A 17,925-nucleotide genomic window follows, 5' to 3' on the forward strand; every position below is an offset into this window, starting at 1 on the left:
TAACTAGGGGTCTGGCTGCACAGCTGGGAAAACCTTCCTTCGATGACGTCACAATGATTGACAGGCCGATCGGTTGACTCTTTCGAAAATTTTAGTGGGCGTTCCTGTTGAAGTTCATTTCCATGGAATAACTCAACACCGGTTCGTCGTACGCAGTAACTGATGGCAAATTCGTATTTTTCAAGTAAAACTACCTAATGATAGATATGTATCTAGAATAAGATGGAATTGGTGTCTAGGACCTTTAAGCTACGCCTACCATTGTTCTCTTCATGCATTTCTTTCACAAAATATTTTCATACAAGAGTTGCCAAATAATATAAATATATTATGTATATATATATATTTCTCTACATCTCTGTTTAAGGCGATTTATTTTGGTCTTCTTTCAATGTTCGTAATGCACCTATAGACTTCGCCCTTTCGTAGGATGTAGGCATATATATATATATATTTGTATATTTCATCAATAAGCTATGTCTTTTTTCTTGACATCTGTATTGACATGAAGATAAATTTGTCTCATTTAGGTCTGCTAGAGGTGTAAATCAGAAATAGTGTGAAAAATTTGGTTTCTACTGCATTAAATAATTGTAGTCTGCGAATGACATAATTGTCTTTAAGATCACCAATTAGCAACCCTATAAACCTGTGTGACGACTAACGGTAAATTGCCAATTTGTCCTCTGCCAACTCGTCCATTACCACATGGTCTACCTTCATAGTCTAATGCCATTCTGTCCATCAAAATTTTGTCTTACAACCATTTGGTCAAATTATCACGTCATCTAATCACCATTTCCATATCCATTTTATTTTCATTCATTTCGCCTGACTAACACTTATCCCAATTAGGCCAAATTGTATATGGACTAAATGGCTATTGTACCAACTGGCTATTAGAAGGAATGGCATTAGAGTAAATGAAAGTAGACCATGTGGTGAGTAGAAGAACTGATGATAGGCGAAATGATAGACGAGTTGGCAGTATTGGACACATTCATTTGGAAATAAACCCAGCTGACAATGACAAGCTCTAGCTGATTTATCTAGGCAGAGGAAAAGTCGCTGAATAATGGAAGGTAAGAAAAACAGCAGAATTTCTGCAATAAGTGTCTTAATGCTGCCTTGTCTTTTTTACTAAGTCCCCTCCTAGATACTTGGCCTCGTCGTACTGCCATGCATGCAGTAGTAAGTGTTTAATTCATTTTTGTTTTGTGCCGTCCAAGACACCATAGTTGTTCCGAGGTCATCTAGCTGATTCGCATTATTTTGCGAGGATTTTTGTCTTGGTATTTTCAGATTTCCCTACAACAGAGCAACTTAGGAGTTCAATCAACGTAATTATACACCAATATTTCAAAACATTTGATCAATTCAAATCGATTTTTCGAATTGGCTGCACTGTTGAAAACTAGATATTGGGCGTTGGTTTTCCGTGTGGTTTTCACGACAAAGGCAAGCCGATTTCCGTTCCTCCAGCGGCGCGGCCGGCCTGCCCCCTAAGTTCCCTAAGCCCTTGCATACCCCTGGCATTGACCTCTTCGCGACCGGTCGCTCCAGCAGGAGCGGAAAATCGGGTGGTGCAGGAACTTGGAAGGATTGCTACCTTGTGCTTAGGCTTAGCTTTACCTCGAGCGAAGTTCGTGCAGGCTCCACTCCACTTCACTACTGCTACACCATACGCTCCACCTACCCTAGACAGCTGGCAGCCGTCTGTTTCGAGGAGTTTTTTAACATTTTTTTTTTTATTTCTGCCTCGTACACAGATGGCTCGCTATTGTGCAGCCACCATTAGGGGACTTGCAATGCAAAATCCCCCGTCGGGGCTTTTCAATTTTTGTCTTTAATGAATAAAAATTTCCAAAATTATAGTGACCAGAATGCAAATTTATGTTCCCTCTTGGCATCAATTGCCAAAAAACGGAGAAAAATGAAGATAAAAGGGACAAAAACAGTGACTTACCTCGGCTGTTGCGCAAATTCACTTCCCTGTTTTATCCGATCTTAAGTACATAAACATACGGCCATTGAGTCCCCTGTACAGATAGCGCTAGAACTTCGGTCTCTGTATTTGGTGAGTGAAGCCAACGAAGTTCAGCTGAACAACCAACAAAACAGACCGAAGCTTTTGGTCTACACCCACTCCTAGTACCAATGAGGTCCAAACATTACATGTATGGACCTCATAGGCGACATCAGTGCTAAAATTGGGTTAGAGATTTATGTGGATCTAAATTTATTGTAATTTCAACAAAAGTACTAGCTAAATTTGAGGCTTTTGTTGAAATTTTGCTTTAATGATACATTAATGCTTCAATAAGTAACAAAAAATTGAAAGAAATGAAGGGGAACTTACATTTTGACGACTTTTTCCTGATTTTCTTGGCAGTTGTCCTTCACTTCTGACTCTCGATCGGACCTGATATGCAGATCACGTATACGCGTTCTCGTCAGGTGATCGGTCGGTTATTCTTTTCGCCAGATGTTGATAATTATATATTTCATAACGCAGCGTTCATCGCAAATTTAGCTGAAAGAGATTGAAGTTGAACAGCGCAAGCTTTAATTTATTCAGAAATAACGTTTGATTGCACAAGTTTCGCCTCGGACATTTAGGATCATTTGGTCCCATATTGGCGTAACTACGGGGGGGGGGGGGGGGGGTGTCCCTACCACCGTCCACACCGGGCGTCCACGTACAAGCCAGCAATTATCTTTTTTCTCTTTTTTTAACCAAAATGCTTCCCCCCAGAAAAAAAGAACCAGGGTTAAAGAGAAAGACAATTATGATAGAGGAACACAAAATACTTTATTTTTTCAGCTTTTAATGCATCGACTTATAATCAAATATTAAATGGGGCTTAGAACATTTTTTTAAAAAGTCAATTAATAAAAATATTCCGCTCTTCGGGATTTGAGCTTTCATGAAATATCCGATCTTTTTCATGATTACCGAAAATACTTCAAATGTCAAAAAAAAAATTATCGGTGTAGTAGCTGATACCTTGCGCCCGCCTTAATTATTTTAATGTTGAGATACTTTGCTTTAATTTAATGAATTCCTAAAAGCATTAATTCTCAGATCATTTGTCGCAATCGAATGATTCGATTGGTAAGCTAGTTGTATAATTATTATGATTCATGAATTGTTTAAAATGTGTCTCTCTATCAGTTTTGAATATTTAAAAAAATGTCAGCTCGTGCTTTTTGCTCGCAATATTTTGATTAGTAAGAAATTCTTGTGTATGCGAGTTTGATACATAAATAACTAGAGAGAGAGGGGGGGGGGGGGGTGTCCCTCAGCTACTTGTCCTTGCTTATTCCAATTTTTTTTATTATGCTCGTGTTGTGAGTATTTCAAAGTCTTTTCTTTTTCTCACCATTTTTATTGTCTCGGAGCTTCCCTCTATTTCTTTGCTACGATGTATAGCCCTTCTTACTTGTTTCATTTTTTTATGTTCTCATTTCATTGAAAACATAATTATTAAACTGACGTAGAAGACTTTACAACAAAATTTTGATATTGTTTTTTCTTGTTTGTTTGGCTTTCTTTTTTCTTCTCCTCAGTCCTTTTTCTAATTAGTTTCCCTTTCCTTATTTTATATTATTTCATTTCATGAGGCATCCGCCAACTTATATACAACAACAAACGTTAGAGGCGGATATCCAGTAAGGGGGCGTGGTGGTGTGCCCTCTAAAAAGAGGAAAATAGGAAGGAAAAAAAGCAGGATTTATCTTGGTGAAGATGATAGTGGTGGTGATGGTGGCGGTGATGATGATGATGATGATGATAATAATGATGGTGGTAGTGGTGATAAAGATGAGAATGAAGTTGGTGACGATGATATGATGATGATGTAATTTTGTCTTTAAAAAAATAATAGTGCAAAGGCGAAATCATTTAAAGTTTATTATGAAAATAGCAGAAAAAAATAATTTGAAAAATTGTACGTATGCGTATGGAAAATCTATCCCCACCAAAAAAGAAAAAAAGTGAGATTTTGTTTTGTTATTTGTGACGGCGTAGGCCTATGCGAACAGCTGTGTGATATAATTATGGTAAAAAAAGTAAATGAAATGCCAAGAAATACATGATAATGACTTTTATTGTACATTCAGTATATCAGTAGATAAATTCATACTCGTTCCAAAAAAAGAAGAAAGTGGGTATATTATGGACCATTAAAAATGGGCAGTTGCTCTATATATTATATTACATAGAATATATAGAGCAACTGCTCGTGTGTAGCGGTAAGTTATTCACCTGATCTACATAATTCATGCGGCGCACGGCGCGTGCGCAATGTTTAATAATTATTGTTGTGAATACAATGAATGTCATCAAAAACATAATAACACAGATCAAATAGTGCCAGCTCGACGCGCAAAATGAGAAAAAAATATATATTTTCTGCCCTGATAATTTGATAACCCTAACCTAACCCAATTTCTAAGTATTTTTATCATAAACAGGATAACTATATACAATGATTGAAATTAACTTTATATTCTTTTGCGAACAAAATGAATATGAAAGACAGCTTTTTGATAAAGAACACAGTTTTAGAGCGTTAGAGCGCGATTTATACCTACAACCGCTAACATAGGCGGATCCAGGGGGGCCGAGGGGCCCGGGCCCCCCTATTGGCGGAGCAAAAAAAGAAAGGAAAAAAGAAAAGGAAGGGAAAAGAGAGGAAAAAAGAAGAAAGGCAAACATAAGAGGAGGAACATGATTAAATGAAATAACATTAGGGGAAGACTCTGAAAATAATTTTTTTTTAAATCTATTTGTTAGGATAAAAAATTTTCGCTCGCGCTTCGCGCCTTATTGTCTTTTAGGGTATTTGCATATCTTGCTCAATATGGAGCTTGAAAAATCAAACTTTGAAGTCATTATACAAAACATATTTCAGCTGGGAAATTGAACTTTCATTATTTTGTTTCATTTACAAATTGATTTTTAAAAAGTGCTCTGTAAAAATGTCTGTGATATCATCTGAACATTATCATTTTCTGCTTGCGCTGCGCGCTCGCAAAATTTGAATTTTCAGGTACGTATTATTTTCCTGTATTCCATAAAGTTCTCAAAAAGTTCCCTATTCAGGTCAGATTGTTAAAACGTATCAGCTAGCGCCGCACGCTATAGCATTTGGATTAGTCGGTTATGTATATCCCAATATTAATTCTAAATCAAACTAATTTGATGACAGTTTATCAAAAACTTCGACTCGCGATTTCTGCTCGCATTGATAGATATATAATGCCTCTTATGCATAATTACAAAGTGCTTTAAATGTCCAGTTTTCAGGCCATAAAATTAACACATTTCGCGCTCCCATGCGAGAGAAATAGGAAGATGGTCATCAATTTCATATGATGACATAATGCCCTCATAGCATGTTCCGGTCCTATGTAAAAACTCAAAGTAATAAAAATAAAATACATCAGCTCTTTTTTAACTGTGATCCATCACAATTCACAATTTTCCCACAAAGTGTTTGCATTACAGAGCTTAAATTCACCCTTTGTTATATCATATATTTTTAGCTCGCGCTTTGCGCTCTCTTTATTGATTTTCATGATAAGAAAGTTACTTAGAATACCCAAATTCTAGGTCGAAATCTAAAACACACGTTAATTCAGATACGCAGATTGTTCTCTATTTAAATCATTATCCAGTTTCAGATCACAATATCAAAAAGTGTCTGCTCGCGGATAAATAACTTATCCTTTTCATGATAAAACATGAATAGTGCGTCCAGAATCTTTCCCCATAATTTTGTTTACCCATCACATTTCTCCTATTTTCTCCTCCCTTTTATTTTCCATTAATTTTTCTTTCGTTCACTTTTTTTCTGTCCTCTTTTCCCATAATTTATTTTACCCATCACATTTCTCCCTATTTACTCTTCCCTTTTATTTTCCATTAATTTTTCTTTCGTTCACTTTTTTTCTGTCGCCTTTCCCCTTCTAAGTTCTATTTTTTTTCTCGTCTCACCGCTTTTCCTCATCCCCAGCCCTCGATCGACGCCCGTGCAGATTCGCAAACAATATCAAGAGTATATGTCTACTTGCAAGGGCGGAAATCTCTCCCCAAAGGTAGGGGGACCAGGGGCTGGAAAATTTGACAAGCAAAAAACAAAAAAAGAAGGTTTATCACCCTCTAAAGAAGGTCATCTTGACCAAAAGAAATTTGACAAGCAAACAAGCAAAAAAAAGGGGGCATGCCAAAAGTAAGATCGTCTCTTCCAAAATACATTTCGAATTTGAACGACATGACCAAAAATAGTAGGGGGACATTTCATAATGTGCCCCCTACTATTTTGGGTGAGGGGACATGTCCCCCGGCCCTGGGGTTTGCGCCCATGTGGGTGGGGGTGTTGCGCCTCCCTATCGGGATCATATCACAGCGAGTATACACTCTTCCATATTGGAAGAGTGTTTACTCGCTGAGATTTCGATCTCACACATAATTTTATAAAAAAAAATAGAACAGCTACGCCTTGAACACAGGCCAAAATGCCTAACGATTTCTCCGCGGCATTAACAACTCTCGTAAAGGGCGCTCCATTTATAAATAACGTTGCATGAACAGCTCTCTATGGCGACGAAATTTACCGCGGAATTGCAGCCAGCAGCGTGGGAAATTGGCAGAAAATTCAAGAAGAGAACCGGTGAGTACCGATTTAACAGTATTCATGTATTAATTAATATTTATTTAATCATAAGAATAATTTTTTTTTACGGAAAGAAAGCTTAGTTCTAAGCTAGGGCGGCCCAAATGCGCGTGAGTGGAGTCCCAGTTTCTTAACACGGGTAAGTATTGCGGTGTCGCCTAGAGTGTCTACACCTACCCTTACTGCGGCAGCCCGAACACGACACTGTCTGAAAACGTGTCGGGGTCCCCGTTAACACCTACCCGAACTTCGAGACCATGTCCATGAACTCAATCTGATATTCCGAGTGACAAAAGGCATGAAAGGTGGAATTTTAATTTTATGCAGGGAAAATTATAAAATTCATCATGCATTAACATCATGATCTTTAAAAACAATTCAAACTAGGCCCTAATAATATTCTTACTAATAGTACACAAAGTTTCACTTCTTTTTCATGCTTCTAGTATCAGTCTCAAAATTGGTGATTTAGAGCCAACATAGAGTTCCTCACACGTATTATAAATAATTTGCTGCCGATTCCAAAACATAACATGTGGATACAACAATAGCCGATATGCGTGAGGTACCGGGTCCGCTCCAAGCTCATACCCTCGTGCATGAGATGTTTTGAAATCGGCGAGTTTCCATTGAAGTTCTGTTAGTTTTTCCAACTTCTTATTAACTCCTCTCCTGTTCATTACGAAAAAAATATTGTAAATATTGAATTATTTACTACTGTATGTGACTTCTATTTAAATTATTCTTATTAAATAATTTTTTGTCTGGTTTTGCGGAAACAAAGTTTATAAAGATGGTTATTTTATCATTTCTTGTTTATTTCCTTCAACTTGTGATGCAGCTGTTTCTCATTTCGTTTCTGTCTAGACTTGAGTTCATTTGCATTTCTTTTCAGCACTGCCCTTGCAGTCTGAACCTAGGTTATATGAGTTTATTTATAATTCAGTTTTTGTCTCACCTGCGAAGCAGAGTGAGACTATAAAGTATAGGCGCTGTTTTTCCGACGGCGGTGGCGTCAACATCAAATCTTAACCTGAGGTTGTTTTTGAAATGACGTCATAACTTAGAAAGTATATGGACCTAGTTAATAAAACTTGGCCATAAGGTTAATCAAGTATTACTGAACATCCTATTAGAGTTTCATGTCACATGACCAAGGTCAAAGGTCATTTAGGGTCAATGAACTTAGACCATGTTGGAGGAATCAACATCGAAATCTTAACCTGAGGTTAAGTTTTTGAAATGTCATCATAACTTAGAAAATTGTTGACCTAGTTCATGAAACTTAGACATAAGGTTAATCAAGTATCACTAAACATCCTGCATGAGTTTCACGTCACATTACTAAGGTCAAAGGTCATTTAGGGTCAATGAACTTTGGCCGAATTGGGGATATCTGTTGAATTCTCATAACTTTAAAAGTTTATGGATCTGATTCTTGAAACTTGGACATAATAGTAATCAAGCATTATTGAACATTTTTGTGCAAGTTTCAGGTCTCATGATTAAGGTCAAAGGTCATTTAGGGTCAATGAACTTTGGCCGAATCGGGGGTATCTGTTGAATTACCATCATAACTTTGAAAGTTTATTGGTCTAGTTCATTAAACTTGGACATTAGAGTAATCAAGTATCACTGAACATCCTGTGGGCGTTTCAGGTCACATGACCAAGGTCAAAGGTCAATGAACTTTGGCCGAATTGGGTGTATCTGTTGAATTACCATCATAACTTTGAAAGTTTATGGATCTTATTCATAAAACTTGTACATAAGAGTAATCAAGTATTACTGAACATCCTGTTCGAGTTTCAGGTCACATGATCAAGGTCAAAGGTCATGTGAGGTCAATGAACTTTGGCCATGTTGGGGTTTTTTGTTGAATAACCATCATATCTATGGTCGCATTTCATAAGTTGGGTATGCAAAAAGGGTGGCGTATGAACAATTTTCCACACGGTGCCATGGATAAATTGTTGCTACATCACAGCATCTTGACCAAATTTATTGAGTAATATCTTATTTTGAAGCTACATGTAGAACTATAGGCTAAATATATTACTATGAATTAGATCAATACAATATCAGGAACAAAAACAATAGCACATTAAGTTTGAAGTAACAGGGGTGGCGGAGCCGGTGGATGCGGAGCCGGTGGATGCGGTACATGATAAAATATTAATTAAACCTAATTAACAACTTACTATAATATGTAATATGACTGTTATCCTCATATTTCTGGGTGTTTTAAAGCAGGGAACAACTAAATGTCATAAAAATTTGACAATTTTGAAAATATGCAGCAATGGAATACATGTGTATGTCAGCTCTGATCTGCAACCTAATCAATTAGTAAACCAGAGAAATTTGGTTAATTATCTAATTTGTAATCTTAATTTTTAGTACAAATGTTGTGTATCATTGCAACAAACATTTCTACCCATGATGTTGTCATTTTGCCAAGCATATAAATACAGTGACAGGTATTTTGGGGGCAAAAATGTGAAATTAGATACTGTTAATTAATTAGTATAATTAATATGCATACAATAATAGATAATTATTCGATTTTTGGTACAGATTTAATTATTGATGTTTTAAGATTATAACTGCAATTTACTAGGGTGATCCAATGTTGCATTAACTTTTGACACCATTTTATGTGCAGCTGGTCCTATTTGAGAAAAACACATTTCAAAATTCACATTTACATTGACGTCTATGTAATAATTAGCTGTTAATTAGTCATTTTAAGGAAAAATAAAGGTATTCGAGACTTAAAACTTTTCCATTATTTAGAGAATGGTAATAGCTTTAACATATCAAAAAATAAAATTTTTGACCATTTTTACCCTGTTCGCGAAATTGGACCACCTTATGACATGCGACCCCCTGTAAGTTTATTGGTCTAGTTCATAAAAAGTGGATATAAGAGTAACCATGTATCACTGAACATCTTGTGCGAGTTAGAGTAGTATTCAAAGTCAGCACTGCTGCTATATTGAACCGCGTGATGCAGGTGAGACAGCCAGAGGCATTCGACTTGTCATTCATAAATTTATTCTCCGAATTCCTTTCCTTTAGTTTTTCCAAGTTCTTATTAAATCCTCTCCTGCTAGGATCCTGTTCATTAAGAAAAAATATTGTAAATATTTAATTATTTACTATGTGACTTCTGTTTAAATTATTTTTATTGAATTATTTTTTTGTCTGTTTTTGCCGAAACAAAGTTTATAAAGATGGTTATTTTATCATTTCTTGTTTATTTCCTTCAACTTGTGATGCAGCTGTTTCTCATTTCTGTTCTGTCTTAGACTTGAGTTCAATTTGCATTTCTTTTCAGCACTTCCCTTGCAGTCTTAACCTAGGTTATATGAGTTTTATTAATTATATTCAGTTTTCATTCATTTATTCTCTGAATTCCTTTCCTCACTATCTTTTGTCATCTTCATTCCACTCATTCCATTCCTCATCTGACTCCTTAGTTTCTGTATTCATTATTACATAATCACCAGACATCTTTGTCATCTTCTTATTCCTTATTGGTTTATCTTATAAATTGGATTCTTACATTTTAGTTCCAGCCTTCTATTCCTTTTATTTTGATTGGTTAGTTTTACTTGATTTGAATATACATGTATGTCAGTTATTATGTGATCCCAAGTTTTACTGAGGCAAAGTACATTGTAGCCCAAAGATTAAAGCAGTGCACCACCAGACTTCTTCAGTTTCTGTTCGATTTATTTTGCGTCTTCTAGTTTCACCTATTTTCGCTTTGGTTTGATGATTGATTGATTCGAGCTACAACTTAGAACTTGCATTATTTTCTACTCAGAACTTATAATTTCTACTACCTTGCAGTGCTTTCACTATTAAAGTTTATATTTTGTAAGAAAAAAATGATAGATTTAGGTATGCACATGATGCATGTTTGAGTTTCACAAATAATGATTACCGGTATCCGACTTTAAAAATTGAAATCTGACTCTGACATTGAAATGCCAAACAGAGTTTAGGGTCTAGGCTCTAAATCTAAATAGAAATTTAATTTAAATAAAGAACCATGCAACATTCCATAATGCCTGCAATCTGAGAATAATTTCGCTTTAAATTCAATGATTTTGTTTTCAGGATGAAATCAACAATTTGGCTATTGTGAACCATGGAAAGTCAATATCTGCCTGGTCTCTTCTGCCCCGAGAGAGAACAAGGAGAATGTCGGCAACATCAGCAACCACTGCAGCAACCACAACCACCACATCAGCAACATTTTGCATCTTACTCTGTTAATCTACCATACCATGCTCCTTCACAGCATCAGTCCGAGTTCCCGTTGGATCAACCTTTCAGAGCATTTTCTCAAAGTCATCCAGCGGTTCCTACATGTATGTTGAGCATGGTCAACCATGGTATGGTGATTTCATTGGGTCTTTTGCCATTTTAACAAACTATAGAAGCTTGTAAGTTTCATTTACTTGAGGAAATAACAGGATCTTTTTCTTGCCATGTGGATTTAATAACTTTATTAACATCGACATGGCAATATGTAACTTTACAAAATTAACATGGCAAGAAAAAATCTCCAAATGAAATGGTGAATAATTTACACTGCCAAATCATGTAATTTTGTTTCAATAAAACTGATACCAAATCATCACTTTTTATCACTTTGCCACCTTGATTTTGTAGGGGAAGGAGGATGTGAATTAGTGTATATTATTTTTGCTCACTGGTGTAAATCCTTGCATCACCAATTGTTCAGGGGGATGATCTATTCCTCCATTCCCCACTTGAAAAGAATGACATCATGGATTTACGCCCATGTTTTTGCTGTTATCTTATTTGTGTAACCATCTTGTGTGCATGTGATTTGCAATCATGAATTAATAATTCTTTGTAAATTTTGTAATTGACATGAATTTGTAATAAAAAAAAATTTTAAAGAAGAAGATATATCTGTGCTTTTTAAGTCAACATCTCATCAAGACAAGTCGATGGCATTTCAAAACTTCCATAACAGACAGAAGTTCATGATTTGTAAATAGTATATATATGCTTTCTGTGTTATTTTTATATCTTACTTGTTATTCTTCCATGCCCCCTGGCGGGGCCGTTCAAGAATAAAATTCATTGTCATTGTCAGACATGAATGAATAAAGGCCGATGCACATTTGATTGTGTTGATATAATTGTGCAATCTGTCATGAAAATCAATTCATGATTAATCACTGTAATATCAGCCCCTGGGGCCGTTGCAGAAAGAGTTGCGTTTAAACGCAAGCCAAAAAAATAAATTGTAAGTCCCAAATGCGCGCTGTTGATTGGTTGAAAATCAAGTTGCGCATGATTTTTAGAGTTGCGTTTGATTGCAACTCTTTCTGCAACGGGCCCCAGAATACACTGTTGGTTTGGTCAAGAAAACATCCTAAGCCCCATACCATGGGAATATCCTTCCTGCCCATGTATTGCTTGGATGCAGGAAATAATTCTCTTGCCATTTTCAAATCATTTATATTCTCCTTTTACATGGTTTGATTGGACTTATTTATATGAAATTACAGGGATGCCAGTTTTCAGGCAAAAGCCTGAATTCAGGCTCTGGGTCATTCCATGCCAATTCACCCAATGAATGTGCAATTTTGCACCCGACCGTCTCAGAATTCATTGTAATTTGGTATACATAAAATTCACCATGGCCCAAGCACAAAACAAAAAAAATTAGTCCAATCGGTCCGTCGGTTCTCGCGCTACGGCCCGTCCTTTTCTCCTTGTTTTGACAAAAATGGGCATGACCTTCAACTTTCAATGGCCACTGCGTCGTTACGTGTTGACCAATTTTCATGAAACTGGTACCATTTGATAGGAAATTCAGAGAGGAATCCAAAACATGCATCGAATAATGTATTGGAGCAATTTATAAGGTCATGACCTTTGACCTTAACTTTGACCTTGAGTTTGACCCCCGGACAAATAATTTTTTCACTTGATTTTCGTGTATGTTAATTATTGGTATAATATTGACAAAATATGTTAAAATCAATGATGATATTTTATTTCTTCACCTTTAAAAACTCTTCCAAAGATACCATGAAATTTCACTCTAGTCCCACACACTGATATTCATGTTAGTAAAGTGTTTACCAGTTACATGATTTCTTCCAATCTTAAGTTACAGTATGCAAGCACATGAAAAGAAATTAAGCTTAATCAGTTCACAAATAAAGGATTAAACCTTTATGCTCATGATTAGGTATCTGTTTAGGCATTTTGATGTTCATCAATATATATTCATTTTGATGTTCGGCAATATATATCATATATATTCATGGTAGTAAAGTCTTCACTTTTATCATCAAAATATATACATGTATATATATGTATATGATATATATTGCTGAATCATAAAATGCCTAAACAGATACCTATTCATGAGCATAAAGGTTTAATCTTTTATTTGTGAACTGATTAAGCTTAATTTCTTTTCATGTGCTTGCATACTGTAACTTAAGATTGGAAGAAATCATGTAACTGGTAAACACTTTACTAACATGAATATCAGTGTGTGGGACTAGAGTGAAATTTCATGGTATCTTTGGAAGAGTTTTTAAAGGTGAAGAAATAAAATATCATCATTGATTTTAACATATTTTGTCAATATTATACCAATAATTAACATACACGAAAATCAAGTGAAAAAATTATTTGTCCGGGGGTCAAACTCAAGGTCAAAGTTAAGGTCAAAGGTCATGACCTTATAAATTGCTCCAATACATTATTCGATGCATGTTTTGGATTCCTCTCTGAATTTCCTATCAAATGGTACCAGTTTCATGAAAATTGGTCAACACGTAACGACGCAGTGGCCATTGAAAGTTGAAGGTCACGCCCATTTTTGTCAAAACAAGGAGAAAAGGGCGGGCCGTAGCGCGAGAACCGACGGACCGATTGGACTAATTTTTTTTGTTTTGTGCTTGGGCCATGGTGAATTTTATGTATACCAAATTACAACGAATTCTGAGACGGTCGGGTGCAACCACTGGGTGAATCCAGATGGAATGACCCCTCTGGCAATTCATTTTCAGGCCATAGTTTTAGCATTTTTGTGTACAAAGTATTGTGTTCTAGGTGATTTTCAGGCCCTCTGATCAATTCCAACTGGCATCCCTAAAATTAAATTGAAAATTAGTTATTTTCATAACTTCTGGTATTTGCTTACATCTTTATATTCAGTTACATGCTCATCTAGAAGTGTATATTTATTTCCTTACAGATTCTGGCCATGTTGCTACAACCCAAATCCTCCCACAGCCATCGCTTCCTGTCAGAGGTCAAAGGGTCAAACCGTCCTCTGTTTTAACCAACTATCTTCTTGCCACCACCCAGACACATAAAGCAGTCGAAGAGAGAAACATTCCACATGTCGCACCTCATGAAAATGTTTCAGGGAGAAACACTTTGCCAGTTGCACTCCCTCTATCCATTGCTCCGAGTTGTGATGGAGCAATCGCAACTCCAACTTGTGAATCTATTGTAGCAAGGGACATACCACTAACTACCTCTCAGAGTTCAATTGCAGAGAGGATTATTCAGCCGATTTCAGTTCTTAAATCTGTTGTAGATAGCAGCATTCTCCCCGCCACTCTCGACAAATCTGCTCCAAGTAGCGACACACAGCATCAAGGTAAGAATGTGAGTGAACCCCCCCAAAAAATTGAATACTTTTACACTTGCTGAAAAGATGTTTGTTATATTTACTAAAATGTGCTTTAATACAATATGCATACCAGTACTGAACATAATAATTTGGTTTTCGTAATTTGAATATTCTGTTTATTGTTTTTTTCTTGGTAATTGACTATTTTCCCCAAATCAGGTTTCCTTGTGAATTTCTTGTGTTTTCCATAGTGCTGAAAGCTAAATTTTTTTACTCTTTGGTTCATTTTGAGGCCAGACCACAGTAACGACTGTTTGATGGTGATCTTTCATTTCTTTTTCTGATTATCTGCTTAGACCAACCAGCTGTTGCATCGGGACCTTCATCGCCGTGCAGTAGGAGTAGCCCTTCCGAATCACAACAGTCATTATCCCAACAAGCATCTCATACCAGTCCTCCACTCCCAGACAACCCAGTCATCGAGTCACCTCTTCTGGCTACTCTCAATCTAAGAAAGACAGTCCCCTTGGATCTTCCATCGTCTTGCGCATTACATGTATCGGAGGAGGATGATGTCATTAGGGTGGTTGCCAAGGAGATGATGGAAAAGGGGGTGGAGTTTGGACCGATGAAAGGATCACTACTAGATGTAGAGGAGGGATGGTCTAAGGAAACATCATGGGAGGTAATTATATCAAGCAAAATTAATCGATTTGAGCTACAATGTACAATTTCAAGATTGGGATTTTGAAACAAGGTGAATTCTTATATCTGTAATATGTTGTGCAAAATTGAACATGCAAAAGGATAATTGATACTTAATGGAAATGAGCTGAGCATTTTGAAAATGTCATCCCTTACGGGGCATTGCAAGAAGCTTCAATTGCAAAATTAAAATGTTTGTTGGTCATCTAGTGTCAATTGGGTAAAGTTGAGTAACTTGAGTTGCTATTGAATGCGAAGCAGTCACAAATTTATATCTGGTCAAAGCACCAAGTCTGACATTTGATTTTTGGACGCATGAATGGTTGAAATTATTTTTTTTTACATTCCCTCCTATGGTCTTTCTCCTGAGATTAGCTGTATCCAATTTCCACTCCTATGCATCATTTAGCAAGTGATGGAATACTTTAATTTTTTTGGTGCATAACTTGTTCCTCTCATACCGTAAGCCACCAAGTGCTATCAGACTGGCACAAGTTCACCATTAGAAAGAAATGGACAAATTCTTAACCTTATCTAGGCCACTTAGAGCAAATTGTTGAAGGGAGAAACGTGAAAATGCATAGCGTCGGCATAAGAATGCTTTAGCCATTTTCATATTGTTCAAATATGCAACTGTATGCACAAAATGTGCAGTGAGCATTCATTTGCCAAATGGAAATTTCTTGATTGTATTCTGTTTTCTTTGCTTTCAGATCTGCGTCTTGGGTAGAGTGTGTCACTACATTGATGGGCGTAAAACCTGGATGTCTCACGTAAGATGTGCACAGAGTGAAGAAGAACAGAACATGGAAGCCTATCAATTCTATGGTGAAATCTACTTCAGAAACACAAAGGTCATTGAACCAGGAAGTGAACTCAAGGTCTTCTATGGCAAGGAGTACATGAAGCATATTGGAATCAAGACAGTCTTGAATGAACTTGATGTCGACCAAGGTATTATATTCAATCTTATTCTATCATACATTTTGATCTGTTTATCAATAATGTAGATATGCAGGTCGATTTGTAGCAAATTGTCACTTTGGATCATTTTAGGGGTAAAATAAGTTCTGTCCGACCAGTATTTTTCAGATAATTCACAAAGTTTAGTGATTGACAGCACTGTATGTTATATTCTGTGTTGTATGCACCAAAAAATATGCAAAGTATGTGTCAATTCACAAAATGAATAAAAGAGGACCTATGACTTCACCTTGGTCGTCTCCACATAAAACTTATTCAGAAGTTATTTGTAATAAATTTTGTTCTCATATTTTTTTCAGATGCACAGAAGTTCTGTTGCAGTCTCTGCAAGCACTTGTTCAGCTCATCCAAAATGACCTTGAGACATATTAGATGTGAACACACTAATGGCAAAGTGAAAGACAAACTGCCCTTAAAATCAAGGAAGATAAAAGAGAAGAAGCCCATCAAGCTGACAGTCAGCTCTAAACATCTCTTCAAGGCAAGGAAGAGAGCTAGGAAGGAGAAAGATAGTGAGTTCAAGTGTGAAACCTGTAAGAAAGTCTTTGCTTCCTCTGGCAGATTGAAGGCTCATGAACAATTTCATGATTACGATCAGGACCATACTTGTCCCATCTGTGGAAAGCGACAGAAGAACGCCCAGGCATGGGCAAAACACATGATACTGCACAAACCAGTGAACGAAGCCAGAACCCACAAGTGCAGCGAATGCAATGGAAGGTACAAATCGAAAGCTGCACTCCGGAAGCATGTGCACCAGATCCATGGGTACCCTTGCCGGCTGTGTTCGGAGCGGTTTGCACGAAGGGGTGACTGCAGGAAGCATGAACTTACCCATCAAGCCTTCATACCACCACATGCTGCCATGGAATATCTTGTTGCAGAAGCCGCTACTGATAAGCCTTTGGACATGCTTGGTAAAAGTGCCAATTATCACCAGCTACGGTACCAGTGCAGGTACTGTCCAAATAGATACAGTGACCACAGAACTGCCAAAATACATGAAAGGGAGGTTCACACAAGAGAAGGAACTTTCAAGTGTAGCCAGTGCACGAAGGTCTTCAGCTGTGAAAGTCGTCTCAAAGCCCACCTCTTGATCCATGAGCAGACTTACATATACCGCTGCCCGTTTTGTCCAAGGAGCTTTGCATCGGAAAGCGCCCTCAACAGTCACCAAGGAGAACACAACGGACTGAAGCCAGTGAAGTGCGATGTCTGCGGGAAAGGATTCAAGAGTAGGAGGCAGTTCCTTGCACATAAACGCCGTGTCCACTCGAACCGTCCGAAGCGCTACTTCTGCTCGTTCTGCAATTTTGGGTTTGCGGAGAGGAGCGACTTGAGGAGACACGAGGAGCGCCACCGGGGAATTCGACGGTATAGTTGCCCGGAGTGTGAAAAGACTTTCACCTCCAACACTTCCCTCACGGCTCATGTCCAAGCCCTGCATAGTAAGGAAAAACCATTTTCATGTGCAATATGTGGGATATCTTTTGCCTTGAATTACAAGTATACATTACATATGGTCAAACACAATTTACAGGTCAAAGGGAGTAGTATCACAGAATGCAGTACTAGTACTACAGCATCAGAAATTGTTAGTTCTTATTAGAGTGTCCCACCTGATGAAGCCTGACTAAAGCTTTGTTATTAAGGGTCGGTAATGTCAATTATGTTTCAAGTATCATCTTCCATGCCAATATCACAGAAGCATAAGCTGTTGAATCTTTTGCTCAAATGCCAATGCTTTGTAAAAATTCAGAGGGATTGGTATCTACATTCTGTATCTAGCGCCTTTTCTCAGCAATGTTTTTTTTTCTTATAAAAAAAGAAGAGACTTTGATCACTTATTTTACAAACTTGGTGACTGAATATCAGAACGGAATTGACAACCTAGCAAATCCTGTC

The 17,925-nt window shown here is 37.0% G+C and overlaps 1 protein-coding gene across 2 annotated transcripts; it reads left to right on the forward strand.

Moving 5' to 3' along the window:
* The first annotated feature begins 1,237 nt into the window (after positions 1-1,237).
* Positions 1,238-17,906, forward strand: LOC121420346 (zinc finger protein 729-like). Of its 2 annotated transcripts, none has more exons than XM_041614941.1 (6): positions 1,238-1,340; positions 10,809-11,086; positions 13,948-14,358; positions 14,688-15,016; positions 15,750-15,990; positions 16,320-17,906. In XM_041614941.1, the coding sequence occupies exons 2-6, from the start codon at positions 10,840-10,842 to the stop codon at positions 17,627-17,629; spliced, it is 2,538 nt and encodes an 845-aa protein (XP_041470875.1). In that variant the 5' UTR covers positions 1,238-1,340; positions 10,809-10,839; the 3' UTR covers positions 17,630-17,906. The 2 variants fall into 2 exon arrangements, with proteins under 2 accessions (XP_041470875.1, XP_041470876.1); XM_041614942.1 differs by having other exon boundaries at positions 10,809-11,062.
* The last annotated feature ends 19 nt before the right edge of the window (positions 17,907-17,925 follow it).

The sequence above is a fragment of the Lytechinus variegatus genome, chromosome 8 (assembly GCF_018143015.1).
Source record: "Lytechinus variegatus isolate NC3 chromosome 8, Lvar_3.0, whole genome shotgun sequence".
NCBI classification, from domain to species: domain Eukaryota; kingdom Metazoa; phylum Echinodermata; class Echinoidea; order Temnopleuroida; family Toxopneustidae; genus Lytechinus; species Lytechinus variegatus.

Coding starts and splice junctions, on each gene's coding strand:
- LOC121420346 (XM_041614941.1), top strand. CDS start 10,840: ATGGAAAGTCAATATCTGCCTGGTCTCTTCTGCCCCGAGAGAGAACAA. Junction 15,017..15,749: donor CTAAGGAAACATCATGGGAG/GTAATTATATCA, acceptor CTTTGCTTTCAG/ATCTGCGTCTTGGGTAGAGT. Junction 15,991..16,319: donor TGAACTTGATGTCGACCAAG/GTATTATATTCA, acceptor TATTTTTTTCAG/ATGCACAGAAGTTCTGTTGC.